Genomic DNA, 18,313 nt, shown 5'->3' with positions numbered 1-18,313 from the left:
CTGGAAAAAGACAAGAGAATAAAGGTGCGTTCCTGTGAGCAGTGTGAACTAAGTGGGATTGGAACATTAAAAGTTACAACATACAAAAGTCTTAAACATTTTCTGTATAAATGTAAGTTACTAAAAACATATGACTCTGCATCCCCAGCGAGCTGACTTGGCCATATCGGCCATCACCATCACCCCGGAGCGTGAGAGTGTGGTGGATTTCAGCAAGCGCTACCTGGACTATTCAGTGGGAATCCTGATGCGCAAGTCAGAGGAAAAGATCAACATTTTCTCTTTGCTGGCACCATTTGACTTGGCAGTGTGGGCGTGCATCGCTGCAGCCATCCCTGTGGTGGGCATCATGATCTTCCTGCTCAGGCGCATCCAGGCGGTGCGCTGCCAGAACAATGCAGGTGGTCACCCGCCACCTTCTGTCTCCACTTCACTTCAGAGTGCCATCTGGATTGTCTACGGTGCTTTTGTGCAACAGGGTAGGTGATATAACTTCAGTCTGGCCAACATGCTAAGACAGCGGTTGCTAATCATGTATTTGTCATATATTGGAGACTACACCAACCTCTTACTAGTTACATGCAACACTTCTCTGTCTGAAGATGTGTTAGCTAACACATTCAGTGTCGTTGTTGAATGAATGAAAACCTGCTTGGTCTTGACCTTTATTGGTATAACTTTGGACACCAAGCACCCGCCATGCAGTTCTTAAATGTTCAACCCTAAATATAAGCAGAACGAAAGCAAAGAAGAAACACCAATAACTACTTCAAGGGATTAGGGTTAGGGTTAAATTAGATTAGATTAAAATACAAAGGAGTCTAATCAATGACAATGCACATGTGCATGTCAAAACAAAAAATGCTGATTCAGTTTGAGGCACAACACCCACCCTAGCATTTTCTAAAGGTGCCCTTGTCATGGAAACATCCCATCTTTAGGTCTGGTGGTGATCCAGGTATGTCCAGTTTGGATAAATGACTACTTCAGCAGCTGATGTTAAAGCCTGAACAGCATCTATCAAAGTCTGGCACACTGCCTATGAGCCGTTTTTAACCCAACACCCACTATATTTCAAGAGAAGCTAAATTCCAGTGCTTCTCTTCTCTTTTCTGGCTTGCGTTCCAACGTCGCCACTTTTTGTTTCAGTCAAGTGGATTGCATTTTTTCTCGGGATGGCGTAGGTCGTTTTGATGTGGTTCTGACGGCTGATGCACACTGTGCCATTGTCAGAGAGCATAAACTTGGCAACTGTACCCCCACAATGATTTCATAATGATATGCCAACACTTGGCTGGGTTTTGTTCTATGTTCACGCAGATTAAACTATCCACCCACGGACACACTGACTTTCCTTGCTGTCTTTTCTAACAGGGACTGCCCTTCTTTTGTACCATAAGCAGGTCATGGAGAGGTGGGAAATAATCAGAAACTGTCGAGGAGAACTGATGAAAATAATGCTTTTTCATTTTGATCAGACGTAAATCAATGTTTCCGAAGATGAAAGAGACTGCACCACCACCACAGTGCACGGTTGCAGTAGGGTAGGATCAAGTAAAGTTTCAAGATTCACATTTCACATTCCATGACCTTAAGTATTCAGTCAAAGCCATGTGTAATAAAAATGACTGATGTCGGAGCGCTATGCATCTGACAAGGCCTTCAGTTTTTTCCCCCAAACTGTCCTAAGGGCGCAGCTGTGTTGATTGTGACACTTTCAGACAAATATGTTTTCATTGCATTGCACACTCCTGAATCTCTCAGATGACATTTCTTTGGCTTGACTCTTCAAAATTACAATATGTGCTGACATTTTTCTCATGCACCTCATAAGCTGTTGGATATTTGGAGAGAAGGAGGCAGTATGACAGAGAGAGAAAGTGAGGATAGAAAAGCTAATGTGACGAACCAGTCTTTTCCCCTCAAGGAAAACAAGGAAGGGCAAAGGATTAAAGACACGAAGGAAAGAACATTAAAAAGACAGGAAGAACAATGAATATTAATCAGTACTACACTCTTTGATAAAATTGGATTGGGATTTGTAATAGAATATAAAAGTGTGCAAGTAACATTTTAGGAGAGATGGTTTTAATACACTAAGTTCTTGGGGGGGGGGGGAAGTGATCAAAACGTACAGTAATTACATACAATCATCACACGCATACAGTCGACTGCTCCAGTGTTACATTCAAATATGACTATAATCTCAAACGTGAGAAGAATTACAGCAGCTTTAACACAAAATTGTGGCATGCACTTAAATGTGAGTTTCAGTAGAAGACTGTCCAATAACCATTTAACATTTCCATAATAAGATAAGATTTGTGATATCCTAGGACATATTTTCAAAGAGAAAAGAGCAGGGTTGATGGAAGCATCGTTTTATAAAGACACTGCAAAATACTACAAAATCCTTTTTTGATGTAAAGTATGATTTATATTGTACCAGAACAATCAATTTACCTACTCACACAAGAGTCAGCCAATCTTCGTAATGCAGGAAATAGTCAAAACATGAGGTGTTAAGATAAAAGGCTTTTCTTTTCTCAGCCTTCTCGTAATATAAAAATGAAGTAAAACAATAAAATCAGTCTGAAAGACCCCCATAAAAATAAAGCACGCCTACACGTGTTGGCAGCATTAGAACTTGCTGTATGACATGTACTATTGTGTTGCTTAAATGGGATTGCAGTGCATATTATGTGTTAGGTATTTACACTAAAGTAAGGATAAGTGGGACAGTGATGTGTGCTTCTGGGTGCAGTTTTTCACACCCGTGTGTTTATACCTGCTTCTTCACAGGCAGCGACTCCATCCTGGGATCTGTGGCTCTGCGTATTGTCATGGGCAGCTGGTGGCTCTTTACTCTCATTGTCTGCTCGTCCTACACAGCAAACCTGGCTGCCTACCTCACCGTGTCACGCATGGACAATGCCGTCCGGTAAGACACAAAACCTTCATGTTCACATGTTGAAGTGAGTCTAATGCAGTTCATTCTCTTGTTGTGGAGCCTCAGCACAAAAGGGGACTTAACTTGCAAAAAGGATCCTTTCATTTATGCTGCATGCACTGTATACACCTACAGTAATGATTTATGGAGGAACAACTGAAGTCCTATTCTTCGGTGGTGTTTTACCTTGAATGTTAAAGACACAGAAAGGACACGTGCACCGTGTCTTTATGTTATTCTCACAGTGGGAATAGTATAGTAATAGTATTCTTCTTATATTCACTTGATTACATATATTTGTGTGGAAGTGGAAGAATGAACTTGACAGGAAGCAGAGAGAAGACATCTCACTCTGTTGGAGTTGTTGGAACCACTGCACAGTCACAGAGTGATGATTCTTTTACCTCGTAAACTATCTTTGGCGGAGTGCAGACACCTGCTGCAGGAGCACATAAACCTGACAACATCCAGACAGTTTTATTTTGGCCTGTCATCAAGTTAATCACGGTATTAACATTAATTAGCGACAGCTGATATGACCTGCAGCCGGTGGCCGTGGAAGCGACTGTCAGCACCAGCTCGAGATGAGAAGCTGCTTCCTGAACGTTTTGTACACTGAGCTGTCTGTGTGCGTCACAGCTAAAACATTGTATTTATATGTAATTATTATTCACATAGCCAGATTACCGCGAGGTCCAGTGTTCGATTCCTTCCTTGGGAACTAAGTTGTATGTCATACCTTAAATCTTTTTGTTTTTTGAAAGATTGCTAACTGTTAATTAATTAGTGCATAAAAAGGATTTATTAACCTTAATAAAATTCTCGCTTTAGATCTGGTAGCTGTAAATAAGTGAATAATTAAGTATGTAATCATGCACTTCTACATAGGGCTATATAAATAAATTAGATTTGATTAATCTTTACACAGCAATAAAAAAAGGTTTAACAACGATATAAAAGGTATGTGAGTCTATAAATGTGTTTGTAATGCTATTATAAACTATTCTAAGAAACTCTTTTATTAATGTTCTTAAGCAGTCTATAGACAAGTTTCTTATAAATGCTTATGAATGTAATCTAACAATGAACGTGTTTATAATGATATAATTAACACATGATAAATTAATAACATATAATAAAGTTAATAAGCATATTTTAGGGGCCTAATTACCTATTAACGCTTATCACAGGACCTTTAATACAAAGTAAATCACCAGGGCAATCTAACCATCTTTCACATCCACACTTTAATTTTCATATCATATGCAGTGAAACGTTGCAGTGAAGGACAGCAGTGCTGCCGCACTAGCAGGCGGAGGTGGACAACACAGGAGAGGAAGAAAGGCTTTATTTAATCCTAACCCATCCGTTTAATTATGCCTGGATCAGCCCTCAATTAAGTATCGTTTGTCAATGTCACTGAAGTCACTGACCAACTAAAATATACGTTATGGGGCGAGGACTGACTTTAAAAATATTTATGTTCTCAAATTTGAAAAACAATTACATTATAGTAATTTTCAGTCGCACATGTTGGTGTGCTATGCTAGTGGCAGCAAATGCAGCAGGCTACAGAGATCAGGTGACTTCAACTTTACACTCTACACCAGCTTGATCAATGCATATATAGCTTGAGGTATTACTAGTGTCTTTGTTTAGTGGAAACGCACACAGGTGTATGGTGCTCTTGAGGTATCATACAGAACATTGTTCAATATTTTAACTACAGGGACAAGTGCTGTAGCTCAGGCTGAAGGTTTATCTGAGTGCATCTCTCATTAGCTGCAGTTGGTGTTTGCTCTGTTTTTCTGTAATTTTGACCTGCTGCCTAACAACTAGCCTGTCCTCAGTCCAAATGCTATTTGTCAGTGAATCCAATTTGGTGTGCTGTCGCTCCCCGAAGAATGGGCAGAGAGGCATTTGATTGCATTGGGTCAGTCTTCTGTTAACAAACAGCCACATGTGGACATGGGAAGAGAGGGGACGAATGCTAAGCAGCACACAGCTCACCTGTGAAAGAGCTGTGTGGGATTCACCTCGTGGCTAATCCATATTCATTGTGCGAAACATCTGAACAGACTTAATGCAAGAACTACTTCATAGGAGTCCAAATGTCCTGGATGTGATAAACTGTCAAGCAACCAATATTGTTTGCACACATTTAAAATGTATTAAATCAAAGCCAAATTGCTTGTGTGCTTGGGGTCAGAAACATCGGTGAAATACACTTCACTGATGTCCAAATGGTCAAATTAGTCACCGGCTTTGACATAACCACAGCTCTTATGAAGTAGGGCATGGGTTTTATTAGTGGAAGTATTTTGCCTGCGGTTACATTATAAAATAGTATGACAAAAACTCACACAATTTGAGTTGTAATGGTAGAGTGCCGTTGTTTCTGTAGGCTATCCGCTCGTTGACTCCAGTGAAGTGAAGAAGAGTTTAGTTTGTATCCAACATCCAGCAGCGAAAGTGATCTGCAATCAGACGACATGCTCGACTGCAGAGCCCTGAAGCCCCCCCTCTGCACAGAGCACAGCTCGCTTGTTTATTCAAAGTTTATTATTATCAAATGTGTTGCGTGTACAAAATGCACCAAATTCCCTGCAATTCACCCACCGAGTGTGAAGTAGATCGGATGAGCCTTTCTCGAGATATGCGAAGAACATACATTCAGACAGACACACAGAGAGTCCTTGCTTCATAGTTTGATTATGTTAGTGTCTTTTAATATCTTAAATTATTATAAAAACATTTTTATAAAGACCTACCTTACCCTCATGCACTAAAAGTAGTATTGCTGTCCCCCAACCCTGTTTCCATTTATTTATTAAGTATAACAGTCTGCCTGTTTTTTGGAGAAGTTTGGGGTTCCTTATTGGAGCTTCCGGCCCCGCGACCCGACCCCGGATAAGCGGTAGACGACGGATGGATGCAGTGGTGGGCCGTGCATTTCACACCTAGGCCTTCAGTGATGTCCTACACAGTCCTACCTGAATTATTCCCCCTCTTAATACCATCATTATGACGCCATGGCTCTAGAAACTATACATTTAGACAGAAACGCAGTATAACCGGGCGTTGCATCACCCTAACAACAGAGTTATATTAATATTTACGAAACATTTAGTTGTAAATAGCAGGCATTCCCAGCAGTACAATGTGCAGTGCCTCTCGGAGGCTGTGAGCCGGGGTACCAGCTCGTAGTTAGTGATTTGAAAGTGGCGGACAAACCCTTTTCCCAGATGTGATAGGCTCGCTAGCGTCGGGGTTGGCGTCGATGTCTATCTTTTCTTGAAAAGTTCGTCTCGAAAATGGCGTTGTAATGATATCTGCGACCAAATCGATCTCTTCTCCTCCTTCGACCATTGTGGGTTGAAAAAAAACAGCCTGTAGAAATCTACACAAATTAACTTGTTCAAAGTTTGCTAGCTCTGCCTCTCAATAGTGCGTATCCAATCGAAAGACGTGGACGTGCTGACGTTATCGTACGCCTGCTAGCTGGCCCCGGTGTCCCCAACTCGAAATCTGATTGGTTAACGCCACAGTTTTGTTCCGTTCACTTTAAGCGACAGGCGCCCGCACTGTTGATTCTGAAGGCCTAAGGGCAGATTTCTTGGACCCTGGCAACACATCATGGCTGAAATATGATTGGATAAAAGCTCTAACATAAAGGTCAGCCCTCCAAATCTCGATCTGAGGCTGGAAGCAGCGCAACGAAGAGGAAAGCTATGAAATGAAGAGAATAGACTACGGGGAATCATTTAATACATATTTGTGGAAGAAATATATTAAAATTAAATGTATATTCTGATGATGTTTAGGCCAGCAGAGAAGGCCTTGCTGGCCCTGACGGCCCGCCACTGGATGGATGGAGTCTGCCTGTTTTCAGTTTTTATAAAAACCTTTTCTTTTGTATTGAGAATTTAAAACAAGAATTTTAATTCTTAAGCAAAATGCTCCATAAAAGTATGTTTGTGAAGTGTTTTGAAATACTTTACTAGGATAAATAAGAGTCAGAACTTTTTGTTGTGTTTATAACAGTGACGTCAGCTAGATTTGATCAGTTCAGCATTATGGAAAATTAAATCCTCCACCTCAGGTGACCTTAATAAACTACAAAAATGTGAAATAGCATTTCAAACTAAGGTGGGAGAGAACTTTCTGTTATACTCCATTGCTTGCTTGGCATGCATAAGACTATTTAAATTGCCCAGTCTTACTTAGCATTTAAATGAACTCTGCTGCTCCATTTCCCAATTACATAATCTTTGTAAGATGTATGTAAAGTGTAGAACACATTTGTGGACAATCTAGTAAATGAGCCCCCTAACGTCTAAATTAACACAGAAACCAAAAACAAAATCAAATGTAGATATTAAGGAACCGGTTAATTAACATTTTGGACGGATCAGATGACCTTTTCCTTAAAGACTGAAACTAACTTTGTACGCTTGGGGTCAAATCGAAGCAGCGCAGTGTGGAGGAAGTGATTACTTATTTTTATCAGAGACAAAAGAAATAACACCTCAGACCTAATCTTGAGTGTGAGTTATTTGACTAAGTGAAGCAATGGGCCACTTGATGTTGTTACAAGATCCTTAAAGAGACCGTGAGTCTTACTATTACCCACAATCAAAGCAGGCACGTCTGGCACAGCAACAAAGGATTTCCTATTATGCAATCAAAGTTTATCAAACAAGAATACATTTTAGAACCACTGGAGGACAGATGCAGGACTAGGAAATGTAGTGTTTGGTGAGGGGCCATCGCTGCTTTCCCCAGTGCCCTGGGGAACGTACTGGGGAAGCAACCAGGCTACTCAGGCAGTTGAATGTGTTTACATGCACTGTAGTACCCTGGTTAACTCAAATGCATGTAAACATGCAGCAAGTCAGTTATAAGACTTCTCCGTTATCCCTGACCTTATTTTGAAATATGGCTCACTCATTTTCAATGTACAGTAGAAGTGATAGAGAATAGTTAAATGTTCATCCGTGGACACAGACTTATTTAGACTTCTGCAGGCTGCAGATTAGTTTTAGTCTTTGGAAGGAATGCATCGCTCTGTGATTATGTCTTCGTTCATGCAGCTGTTACTTTCCTTCTCTGCAGTCTTCTGTCTGACACAGGTGTATACATTGCAGATAAATCAGCGGTGTCCAGGGGAAATCTACCTGGGGAAATCAACTTTCTCTAATCCCCTATTCCCGATTACAGAAACCAGGCTTTTTCGTTTAGTGGAGAAAGCTGATTACTTAACTGCTTGGAAATGAACAGACTGTAGGTCGGCTTGGAAAAGGAAAGGTACTGATTTTCTAAAACGCTTACACAATCCCAGGTCCTGATTCATTGTGGTGGAAGTGGAAAGGCTGTGCCGTCGGATCCTAAATTAAAGTATCGGAGCCTAAAAACTTAGGCTCCGAATTTAAATTGCTCCATTACAAATAGGAAATTCATTTAAATCTCCCCTTCCAGATGCACTGTACCTGCATGGTTCCCTAACTGCTCAGTTCTAAGCTCCATTTTATCCCTCTTGGTAATTGTCTATAAGCGTCTCTTTTTATGCAGATGATAACATAGGTTTTAATTATACCCGGTGACAAAAGATCTACAATATGAAGTGCTCTCAGTGAATATCTCCAAATTGGCAAAATCTGAAAAGTGTTCCCTGCTTTGGAAATGTTTGTCCTCCAACATTAATCCAATGCCAAAAACCCTGGAAAGATTCTGACAGATATGACGTGAATCTTAAAAATAACAGACAGAGGATACAGTCTGCTCCTTTCATTTATTCTTATAATCACGTTTCTTTCTTCCACAAGTCAGTTACTGCACAGAAACTGGTTTACTGCCGACCATATGTACGTAGACGTTATCCCCTCCTTGTGTAGTACGTATGAGCGCATGCTTCCACTGAGTGTGTGCTTCTGTATGATTGCCTCTGCTTGTTTCTTAAGTCCCTGTTGGTTTACTGGAAACAATTAACAACGTGGTCAAAAAAAACCAAAATATGGTTACTTAAGCTGCATTTGCATATTAGAAACTTTCTTTAAACACTGCATTCCCCTTTTGTTTGCTCTTTCTGGAAATAATCCTTTACTAAACGCCTACGCCTCTGGACACAGAGGTGAAACAGTTTTCTCTTCTTCCACACTGCAATAAAACTATTATGTTCCTCTCTTGAGTGTGAGAGGGAGCAACAGGGAGAGATCAGATTGGTTTTATAACTTTGTGTTGTGCTCCAGGATACCGCATGGATTAATACTAATTAGGTGACTTCTGTGGCTGAACTCTTTTTTGTTTTTGTTTTCAATGTTGCTTTAATTATTACTGCTATGGCCAATTTTACATTTATAAAGCTAAATCAAACCATGACCGGCCAGCCATTTACGCCTTTGATTCCAACAAGAACACCTCAGAGGAAATTAGTGACATACACACATAAGAAGAGAAGCCTTTTCTTTACAAGCGCGGCTCCCTGGAGCTGTGCGTGGATGAGAGGGAGACATAATGTGGTGTGTGTGTGTGGTTGGTATTGTGCTTATTTCAGTCTTTATTCAGCCATTATAGCTAATGAACAGAGGGCTGGGTTGGACCTCTCTGTATTGATCCCAAATCAAAGTGTTTGTTGCACTGCTTTGACAACAAAAAAGGCAAACAAGGAAAAATGGGTGGCAGATGTCCTCGGTACATCTACAGTATCTACTCCAAAGTGCCCGACATTAGCATTTGCATGTAGTTTAATTTCACTGGATCTTTGATTTTTAAAATGTGCCATCTGTCTGTTTTTCATATTTTTGAACCTCTTTTATTAATTTTATTTTCTCCAGCTGGTAGATCTAAATATGTATGATGTTTATGCATCTGAAATCTATACTTCAACATGTGTAGTAGCTTGTGTAGTTACATAAAAGTAAACTGTTCCACAAAATTAGACTCAAAATATTTTACTCGGAGCACTTTAATCTGACAGAATAAACTGGAGACCTTGCAATATCTCATCAGCTGTTTCTCTCTCACTCACTCACACTTGTTTTTCTCCCCAACAAACGCTGCTACACTATACCGGCTTCTAATTAAATGGTTGAATTAGTCCAACATCATTATCTTGAAAGAAACTATTCGATTCTCTCACGTTTTAGGGAATTGGTAAGAAGACAATCTTAGTTAAATTAACATTCTGGTGCTACTCTATTATATTGATTTTCTAAAGAAATGTAGCAAACGCACAGAATGTCAAACATATCAACCTAATACCAGTCAAGGAAGAAGTTAATCTTCTGGTTAGACTGCCATTCAATTTATATTGGAAGCAAACTCTAATTACAACCACATTGGCATTTAGCAAATATGATGATGTGCAAAATTGGCAATAACCTCGACATATAAAATACAGCTGCTGCAAGGAGCCTCATTTCTTATTGCCCACAGAGCATCTGCATAATAAGCATTTCAATTAGGAGAGACTGCTTTTCAGATGTAAAGTATTGTTCATGAAAAGTAGATTAGAGTTTGGTGCAGACTCTATTATGAGCTAATGCCTTATCATGGGTATGAACTCCATAATTGTCAGCAATTTAACCTCCCAGCCCGGTCATCATTACTCTGAATCTGGTCGGAGACGTGGTGCTGGGGAAGCAGCACACTACAGGGGTGATGAAGCACAACAATGATTAGTGATTTGCTCATTGTAGATAAGAGAGGGAAGTTATAGTTCCAGGCTTACTGATTGGATGTTAAAACTTACATTTTTAATCGAGGGGAACATTTATTTGACTATATAGAATTTCTCAACCGACTTTGCAGTAGATTGACTGTCACTTAATGTATCGCTTTGACAACATGAAGTTATGTTTACGGTGATGGAAGATTCTATCCATGTTGTAAGTAACGAAGTATGAACATAATTAAGATTAAATCTTAGTGTGTTCGTCGTGAGAGATGTGGAGAGAAATGAAAAATGGTTTATAATTTTACAAGCTGGCGTTTTGTGAGCAATAACAGCTTTGTTGGCAGTAAACGTGCATGAATTCCAACGAACCGCTTGTGCATGTGGAAACGTAATGATATGAGACAGTAACACACTATCATTCAAACATATTGTTGTAGGCACATTCTGTGATCCAAGTATAACCAAATATGAATACACATGTCTTTCGTAGTACAAGAAAAACAGCGGGTACATTTGAATGTTTATACACAAGAGTTGTATTTATTGTGCCTGTATTTTATTAATGACTGGTTAGTAAATGCACAACATGTTGATTATTCATTTAAAACTCGATCTCTATTATGTCCCTAAGTATGGTTAATTAGCCCTTTATTATTTTCTGTAGATGAATTGTGTTTTTTGATACAAGTCAAATAATAATAGTTCTCTGTTTGTTTGATTTCTTCTTCTCATTTCTCCTGTTTTTCCGTCAAACCTTGTAAACTAATTGGCTAATGTGACAATGACTGTAGGTCATTCCAGGACCTGTCCAAGCAGGTGGACGTGGTTTACGGGACAGTGAGGGACTCTGCAGTGTACGAGTATTTCCAGGGCAAAGGGACCAACCCCCTGGAGCAGGACAGCACATTCGCTGAGCTCTGGAAGACCATCAACAAGAACAACGCCTTTGAGAACTCTGTCTCCAGCCCATCAGAGGGAATCAATAAGGTGAATCTCTTTTGGTATTCAGAAATGAAATGTTGCTGTTGCTAGACTTCTGAAAGCATCTTTGCAAACACATATTTAACACAGGGACTATGCAATATAAAAAAAAACACAAATCAGTTGTTTCTGGAGTGTATTCAAAGAATTGTTTCAGTTCAAATCCGTGAATTCAATTAAATATATGTATCTATTATTTTACATGATGCAGGCAGACAATGAGAGGATGGCTTTGTCCTCCAGAAACTGCCTTTAAGTAAATGATCTAAAAATACAATAATGTAATTATATCTTCAGCTCAGAGAGAAATTACCGCTGTGAAACATAAGCACAGCCTTGATGATAATTAAAGTAAGCACAAACTGTTCAATAATTACCTTCATAGAGGCATGGGAGTAAAGTGAGATTTTTAATCTGTTGAATTGTGAGGGTTTTCAATTATTCTCAAAAACCCGGTGTGCTACTGCATTAATATTTCATGCATTCTGCCTCTTCTCGATCTTCCTTTTAACACATAAACAAACACCAGATTGAAGAAGAAGAAGAAGAAGAAGAAGAAGAAGCCATTTTATTTACAGTTACTGAATTATTGCAGTGTTTCTCAGAGCATGCCAACTCCTGCATGTGCCTCATTCTGACTTCAGTGTTTGATGGCAGTGGGATTTCTGCAGTATGTGTTTATTTATTAAAGCTGAGTGAACTTGAGAGCCCTGTGTAGTCCTAATGAGAGGTGAGGTGAAAAGGCTGCTCAGCGGTATTTGTTGAGTGCAGCGTTACCCTGGAAGACGCAGGATGTTGGGAAACCACGGGGAAGAAAGCCAAAGAACTGCCGACAAAAGATGTCCAGAAGGATTTCAGGCAGACTTTCAGCTGTAGTTGTTCTACATCCGCTCCACGGTGTGCGCTTGAGGCTATAGCATATGATCGGGTCTCTGAAAACATGCTACACGCAGAGGGATGCGAAGCTGGAAAATAAATGGAGATGTAACTATTTCCATCACCACGTTAAATAGTCTAATGTTGTGCTACTCAATCATTTCTCTAATTAGTTAAAACATCAGCCATGCATTTATCCTTTGTGCATGTCTTTTGTTTGAACTATCCAGGCAAGGCGAGAGTCGTATGCCTTTCTGTGGGACATGGCTGTGGTAGAGTACGCTGCTTTGACAGACGACGACTGCACACTGACTGTAGCAGGAAACAGCATGAGCACCAGAGGCTACGGCATGGCCCTGCAGCACGGCAGTCCTTACAGAGACCTCTTCTCTCAGAAGTACGTATATTGGTATATTTAATAATCAGCAATGGAACCATTAAATTCTTTCAATTATTAAAATGATAACTGATGTGTATTATAACTGGCCAAGATGGCCATTGGTTCTAACAGCTATTATGATAACATTGTACACACCAAATAATTGCTGAGATTTGGAAGCACAGACATTTTGATGGAGATAAGGGTACCTTGCTCAGGGGTACACTGGTGGCAGCCTGGTATTGAATTCCCGACTCCCAACCCAGCAGTCATCATTCTCCCCAACAACATCCATCCAATTCTCTAATAATAATAAAAACTAATAGGCTGACTGTAGTATTTGATCATCTTTGTTTCTGCACCAATTAATCTTGAAGCTGTGATTGTTTTTCTTTGCCTTGTTTTCCATAGAACTGAACTTTGAGCTCTTGTTAGCATTTGGAAAATAGTTTCAACAATATCACGTCTTACAATCTGCAGCTTGTAATAATAATAATAATAATAATAACCACTTTGGGTTTTTTCTAGGTCTGTTCCTGAATGCAATTTCTTTTGGCTTCAAAGCTTCGCTAGTAATCAGAAGTGAATATTCAAAGCTTCTGCCAGGGGGCGGGGTGGGGCTACATGTCCTTCGATTTAATTTAAAGGTGTTTGCTTTATTTAGTGTTCTTGTTTGAATTATTAAATCAAAAAACACTTTTTCAAAAGGTTTATAAATGTTTTAATAATTGTTTGTAATCCTGAGGGGTAAACAAATTAATTACAAACATATTTGAATCCAAAAATGTATGAATCCAGCCGTAGTCTTTAGTGAGCTAACAATCAATATTTATGCAGTTCATTAACCAGAACTACACGGCTGATACATTGATTTTCATGTTTCTCTATGAAAATTATATTTAATTATGCCTTCTCTTCTCAGCATTAGTCAGCATTTAACATGTTGTAATCAATCCTATTGTAGGATAATGTGTGTGTTATTACATTGAACAGGATATTGGAGCTTCAAGAGAAAGGTGACCTTGACATCCTGAAGCAGAAATGGTGGCCGAGGAAAGGCCGCTGTGACCTGCAGAGCCACACCGACGCCCAGCCGGAGGGACGGGCGTTGCGTCTCCACAGCTTTGCCGGCGTCTTCTGCATCCTGGCTGCCGGGCTGCTGCTGGCGCTCCTGGTGGCTGCACTGGAGACCTGGTGGAACAGCAACCACTGCCGGAGGGAGCAGCCCAAAGAGGTGACCACTGACATCTCGTCGGGCCAGGGCCCAGTCCCAAGCCTGCTAACCCAGAACCGGGCCATGGTGGCCACTACGGGTCCCCCTGCCCCGCCAAGGCCCCGGTCGAGACCCAGACCACCGGGCCCCCCGGTCCTGCCCAGAGATGCCACTGCCACACTCTACTTTATGGATCCAGCAGGCGCTGACGCCAGCCCCGATTTAGTAGAGCTGCAGTATACCCAGTTATAATAGGTGTGCCCCTGATGATAGTCCAGACATCATGTGATCAATCTACTCATTCCTTCTCATGTTGGGAGAGAGGTTGGGGTGCTTTGTTAGGGACTTCTCTCTCAAACACTCTCACTGTGATTCTCTCATACTGACACATACAAACATTACTCATAGTCTCTGGCCCTCATGTGAGCAAACCGCAGCTGAAGTGATTACAGTAAATATAATGTTGAATTGCAAATTCAAAACCACACACTGAAATTGTACTTCTGAGTCAATAAGTGCTTCAGTTGTACAATAGCTCTCTTTAGCTAATCCATTCAAGTCTTAATGCTTTAGGGCTCTGACTTCATCTCGCTGCCGTCGACTGGGCCGCCCCTCTGCATGAGGCGTCCAGACAACTAAGGCTTGACATGGATCCCTAAACTAAAGTGTGAGCAAAAGCATAAATAAAGAATCTGAGCCTTGACCTGCCTGTGTGACTCGACAGTCCAACAATCCAATAAGAGCCACTGACTGAGGACACCTGTTAAAGACCCAGTCCTGTCCTGAAAAGGCGCACAGTAAATCAAACTCCACCCGTGCTGGTTGTTGGTGCACATGAGAGTTTGACTTACTGCTGTTGAGTTCTATTTCAGTCTTTGTGCACAGCTGCGCTCATAATTATCACATACTGCTGTCATGTGAGATTCAAAACAGACAAACATCACTGTCAATATTTATAGAACATAGGATGTGTTAGATGTGTTGTTTGAGTTTAATCATGGTTGTGTGCTCCATTATTATTGTGTTTGTAGACATGTCTTGAAGTGATTTTCCACCCAAATTGCATCTTTTGAGCAGCAAAGACTCGCCCCTCTGTAGGCTTGAAAAGTTATTTTAAAACGTTATTAGTTTTCTACATGGTAGCAAATAAAATACCTACATAGAAATGTGTCAAATACCCTACTGTCCATCTGTATTCTCAGTAATAATTAGTCGATTATTAGTTGTTAAAAACTAAATAAAATACATTAGAGCATAAACAATTATTTGGCAACAATTTATACTATTTTTAATCAATCAAGACATTTAATTAATGTCATTTATAGAGCAATGTAATGTATAGAATGTGCTGCTTTTCTCAGTTATATATATCATTGTTTATTAAATAGCTTTCGACAGTTTGGCTTTAAGTAATTTGAGGATGACGTCGTTGATTAACAGTCATGAATTCAAGCTTGACCACAGCAGCTGTTCTAACAAACGTTTTACTGCCACCTTTCAAACCTGAGCGGGACGAGTGTTTAATGTTTATAAGTTTCAGATGGAGTATCACTTCAAATTGTTCCAAGCATTGCTAGCACCATGACAGCACGAACATTACAGTATGTGGACGTTATGGCAGCCATTTAAAAAGAAATACTGCTAACCTGTACACATCAGCCATTTAAAGAAATAGGTTGACGTTCTGGGAAAAGGCCCTTATTTGCTTTCTTGCTGGGAGTTAGATGATGATACCGCTCTCATATCTGTCCCTTAAACAAGAGGCTACAGCCTGGATATGGTAAGGCAACTGTAAAGGGTTGCACTTCCTTAGCTAACATTGTCTCTGAAAGGAAATGATGGGTCTGGAACCAGGGACGCTTGAAATTGCTCCTCTACCTTCACAGCTCTGAAGTCAACAAACAGAGTGGTATAGATCTACTCGTGTAATTCTCAGCAAGAAAGCGATTAAGAGCATTTCCCAAAATGTCAGACTATTCCTTTTATTACTTACGTAGTAATTAATTGCAATTATATGTCAATGTACGGATTCACAGGACCGTTTTGGTTATGTATCGTTGTCTATTGATCTTCAGCAGGTGACTAAGGATTACGGTCTGGAAAGGGTTTCTGGTCCATTGACATATAATGACATAACAATCGCTTCACCAGAAGGGAGGCGGCACATATGGACAGAGAGAGAGAGAGACTGGGAGGAGGCTCTTGACACAGGTCAGGAGAGGCCTGACGTACTGTACTGGATGGTCATTGGCTGTGTCAGGGTAGAGGGGCGGGGCATGGGGCCGGGCAGGGGTAGATTGTAGTTGTTTCATCTGTCATCACACCCCATGATCTCTCCTGTTATTTGTTTTTTTTGTCTGTTTTCAGTGTCGCTCGACTTAAATGGGTGCATGATGATGGGATCAGATATTACAGTGTGGAGGGCAGGGTGCAGCCAAAATGTGTCTGATAAACAATCCTGTGCCTTTTTATTTGGCTTCTCCCTCCCCTCTCTGTGTTACTTCATTGATGTATGTTTTTTTTTTTAAGATTCTTCAATATAATTTAGATTATTACGATCAAGTGACATTAACTCTTCATTTAAATTGTACTGTCTCACACAGTCTGACTCATTGGAGCCTGTCTTGTTAACAGCAGATGCTCTTCATGCAAGAGCCGCCGCCCACTGCAGATGTGTGCTCACTTAATTGTGGAGAAAATTTAAACACTTCTGCATGAAGAGACATCTTCATTTAAGTTCATTTTAGAAGTGGAGACATTACCTTTTATGACCCCATATTTAAGGTTTAGTCTTTCAAAGTAATGTCTCTCTTTATGTTGGCTGCTTGAAAATTCTAGTACATTATAAATGTATAGGCCATATGTAGGTTTCCTGAATAAAGATGAAATTAGCCAGTGTGTTATTTCAGCAACCCTCAATTCATGTGAACTTATTCATGTGAACTGAATAATAACAATAATAGAGTAAACTGCATTGCATGTAAAGTGGACATGATGATGAAACCACCATTGTAACCTGTCTTTTTCTGTCTTCGTTCACTCTAAATTCCTTTCTCATTCTTTCTTACAAACCCCCCTAACCCCTTTCACTGCACATTCATTTTCATTCTTTATCACACTCCTCTTTAATTACATTCATGCTCTCCCTTCCATTAAAACCTCTATCCTTTTCTCTTTTATTCCGCACACGCTCTGCTATTCTTTCCATCTATCTTTAGGACAAAGAGGTGAACCTGGAACAGGTCCACCATCGTTTGAACAGCCTCCTGGACGAGGACTTGGCCCACAAGCAGCTGCCAGGCCACTCTATCGAGATCTCTGCCCTGGACATTGGCAGCATGCAGCCCAGCCAGTCCCTGGAGGCCTTGTCTGCTCGGGACTACCCAGGCCATCGGGGGCCGCCGCGGCTCTCTGTGAGTACCTTCCTCCAGGAGGGTCACGGGACAGGAAGGACACTGGGCGCAGCCGGTGGCAGGACCTTGGCCCTGCCCCTCAGCAGTGCCACCATGCCCTCTATCCGCTGCAAACACAGGGCGCCCAATGGGGGGCTCTTCCGGCAGAGCCCAGTCAAGACACCCATGCCAATGTCCTACCAACCAGTGCCAGGAGGACCCATCCCAAAAGCCAATGAGCCCAGCCACGGGACATCCATCTGAGCACACAGAACATTCACAGACAGACACTCGAGCTCAAACAGATAGTGGAGAGCTAAACAGAGTGCCAACCGTGTGAAGTGATATAAATAAAACACTAAAAAAGGGTTTTTATTACCAGTGATGAAGAGTCAGTGGGACGACACGTGACAAGACACTGAGACATTAATGTACATATTTGTAAGTACAAAGAGAGAGAGAAGCAACATTAAAAAGAGTATTTTGAATATTCTAAACAGTTGAGTTTAAAAAATATAAAAGTATTAAAAAAATAAATGACTGTTTGAATGGCTTTGTAAATTTTGTTCTAAATCAATAAAGGTGACAATTCTTTGTGGTTGTTTTCTAAGTGCCAAGTTCAAAGATTTCTTCTTTCAGATCAACATTAACTGAATGTACTGTGAGATTTCATGCTAAAAGAATTGGAAGAATTGATTTGTTTCATATGAAATAAATAAAAACTATAATACAAAACACTGAGACATGTGCTTGAAAACATATTTAGAATATTAGTGCCAAGCTGTCAGAGTGTCTCTGACTCTTGGATCGCTGATAAAATGGTGTTTGAGTAAAGGAAATAAAAGTC

The 18,313-nt window shown here is 40.5% G+C and overlaps 1 protein-coding gene across 2 annotated transcripts in view; it reads left to right on the top strand.

The window, feature by feature from the left end:
• LOC115020352 (glutamate receptor ionotropic, delta-1-like) overlaps nucleotides 1-18,060 on the top strand; it is a 197,792-nt gene extending 179,732 nt beyond the window's left edge. Inside the window, exons 11-17 of one of the 2 annotated variants that reach the window (XM_029450322.1) lie at nucleotides 149-479; nucleotides 2,803-2,941; nucleotides 11,417-11,612; nucleotides 12,713-12,879; nucleotides 13,855-14,095; nucleotides 16,153-16,285; nucleotides 17,293-18,060. In XM_029450322.1, the coding sequence (XP_029306182.1) occupies nucleotides 149-479; nucleotides 2,803-2,941; nucleotides 11,417-11,612; nucleotides 12,713-12,879; nucleotides 13,855-14,095; nucleotides 16,153-16,285; nucleotides 17,293-17,705 (1,620 nt within the window). In that variant the 3' untranslated portion in view covers nucleotides 17,706-18,060. The remainder of the gene's footprint in view (nucleotides 1-148; nucleotides 480-2,802; nucleotides 2,942-11,416; nucleotides 11,613-12,712; nucleotides 12,880-13,854; nucleotides 14,096-16,152; nucleotides 16,286-17,292) is intronic. The other variant, XM_029450323.1, reaches the window with a different exon arrangement.
• The last annotated feature ends 253 nt before the right edge of the window (nucleotides 18,061-18,313 follow it).

Source organism: Cottoperca gobio, chromosome 15 (genome assembly GCF_900634415.1).
Source record: "Cottoperca gobio chromosome 15, fCotGob3.1, whole genome shotgun sequence".
NCBI lineage: Eukaryota > Metazoa > Chordata > Actinopteri > Perciformes > Bovichtidae > Cottoperca > Cottoperca gobio.
The sequence above is the reverse complement of the archived record's forward strand: the minus strand, read 5'-3'. Positions and strand labels throughout refer to the sequence as shown.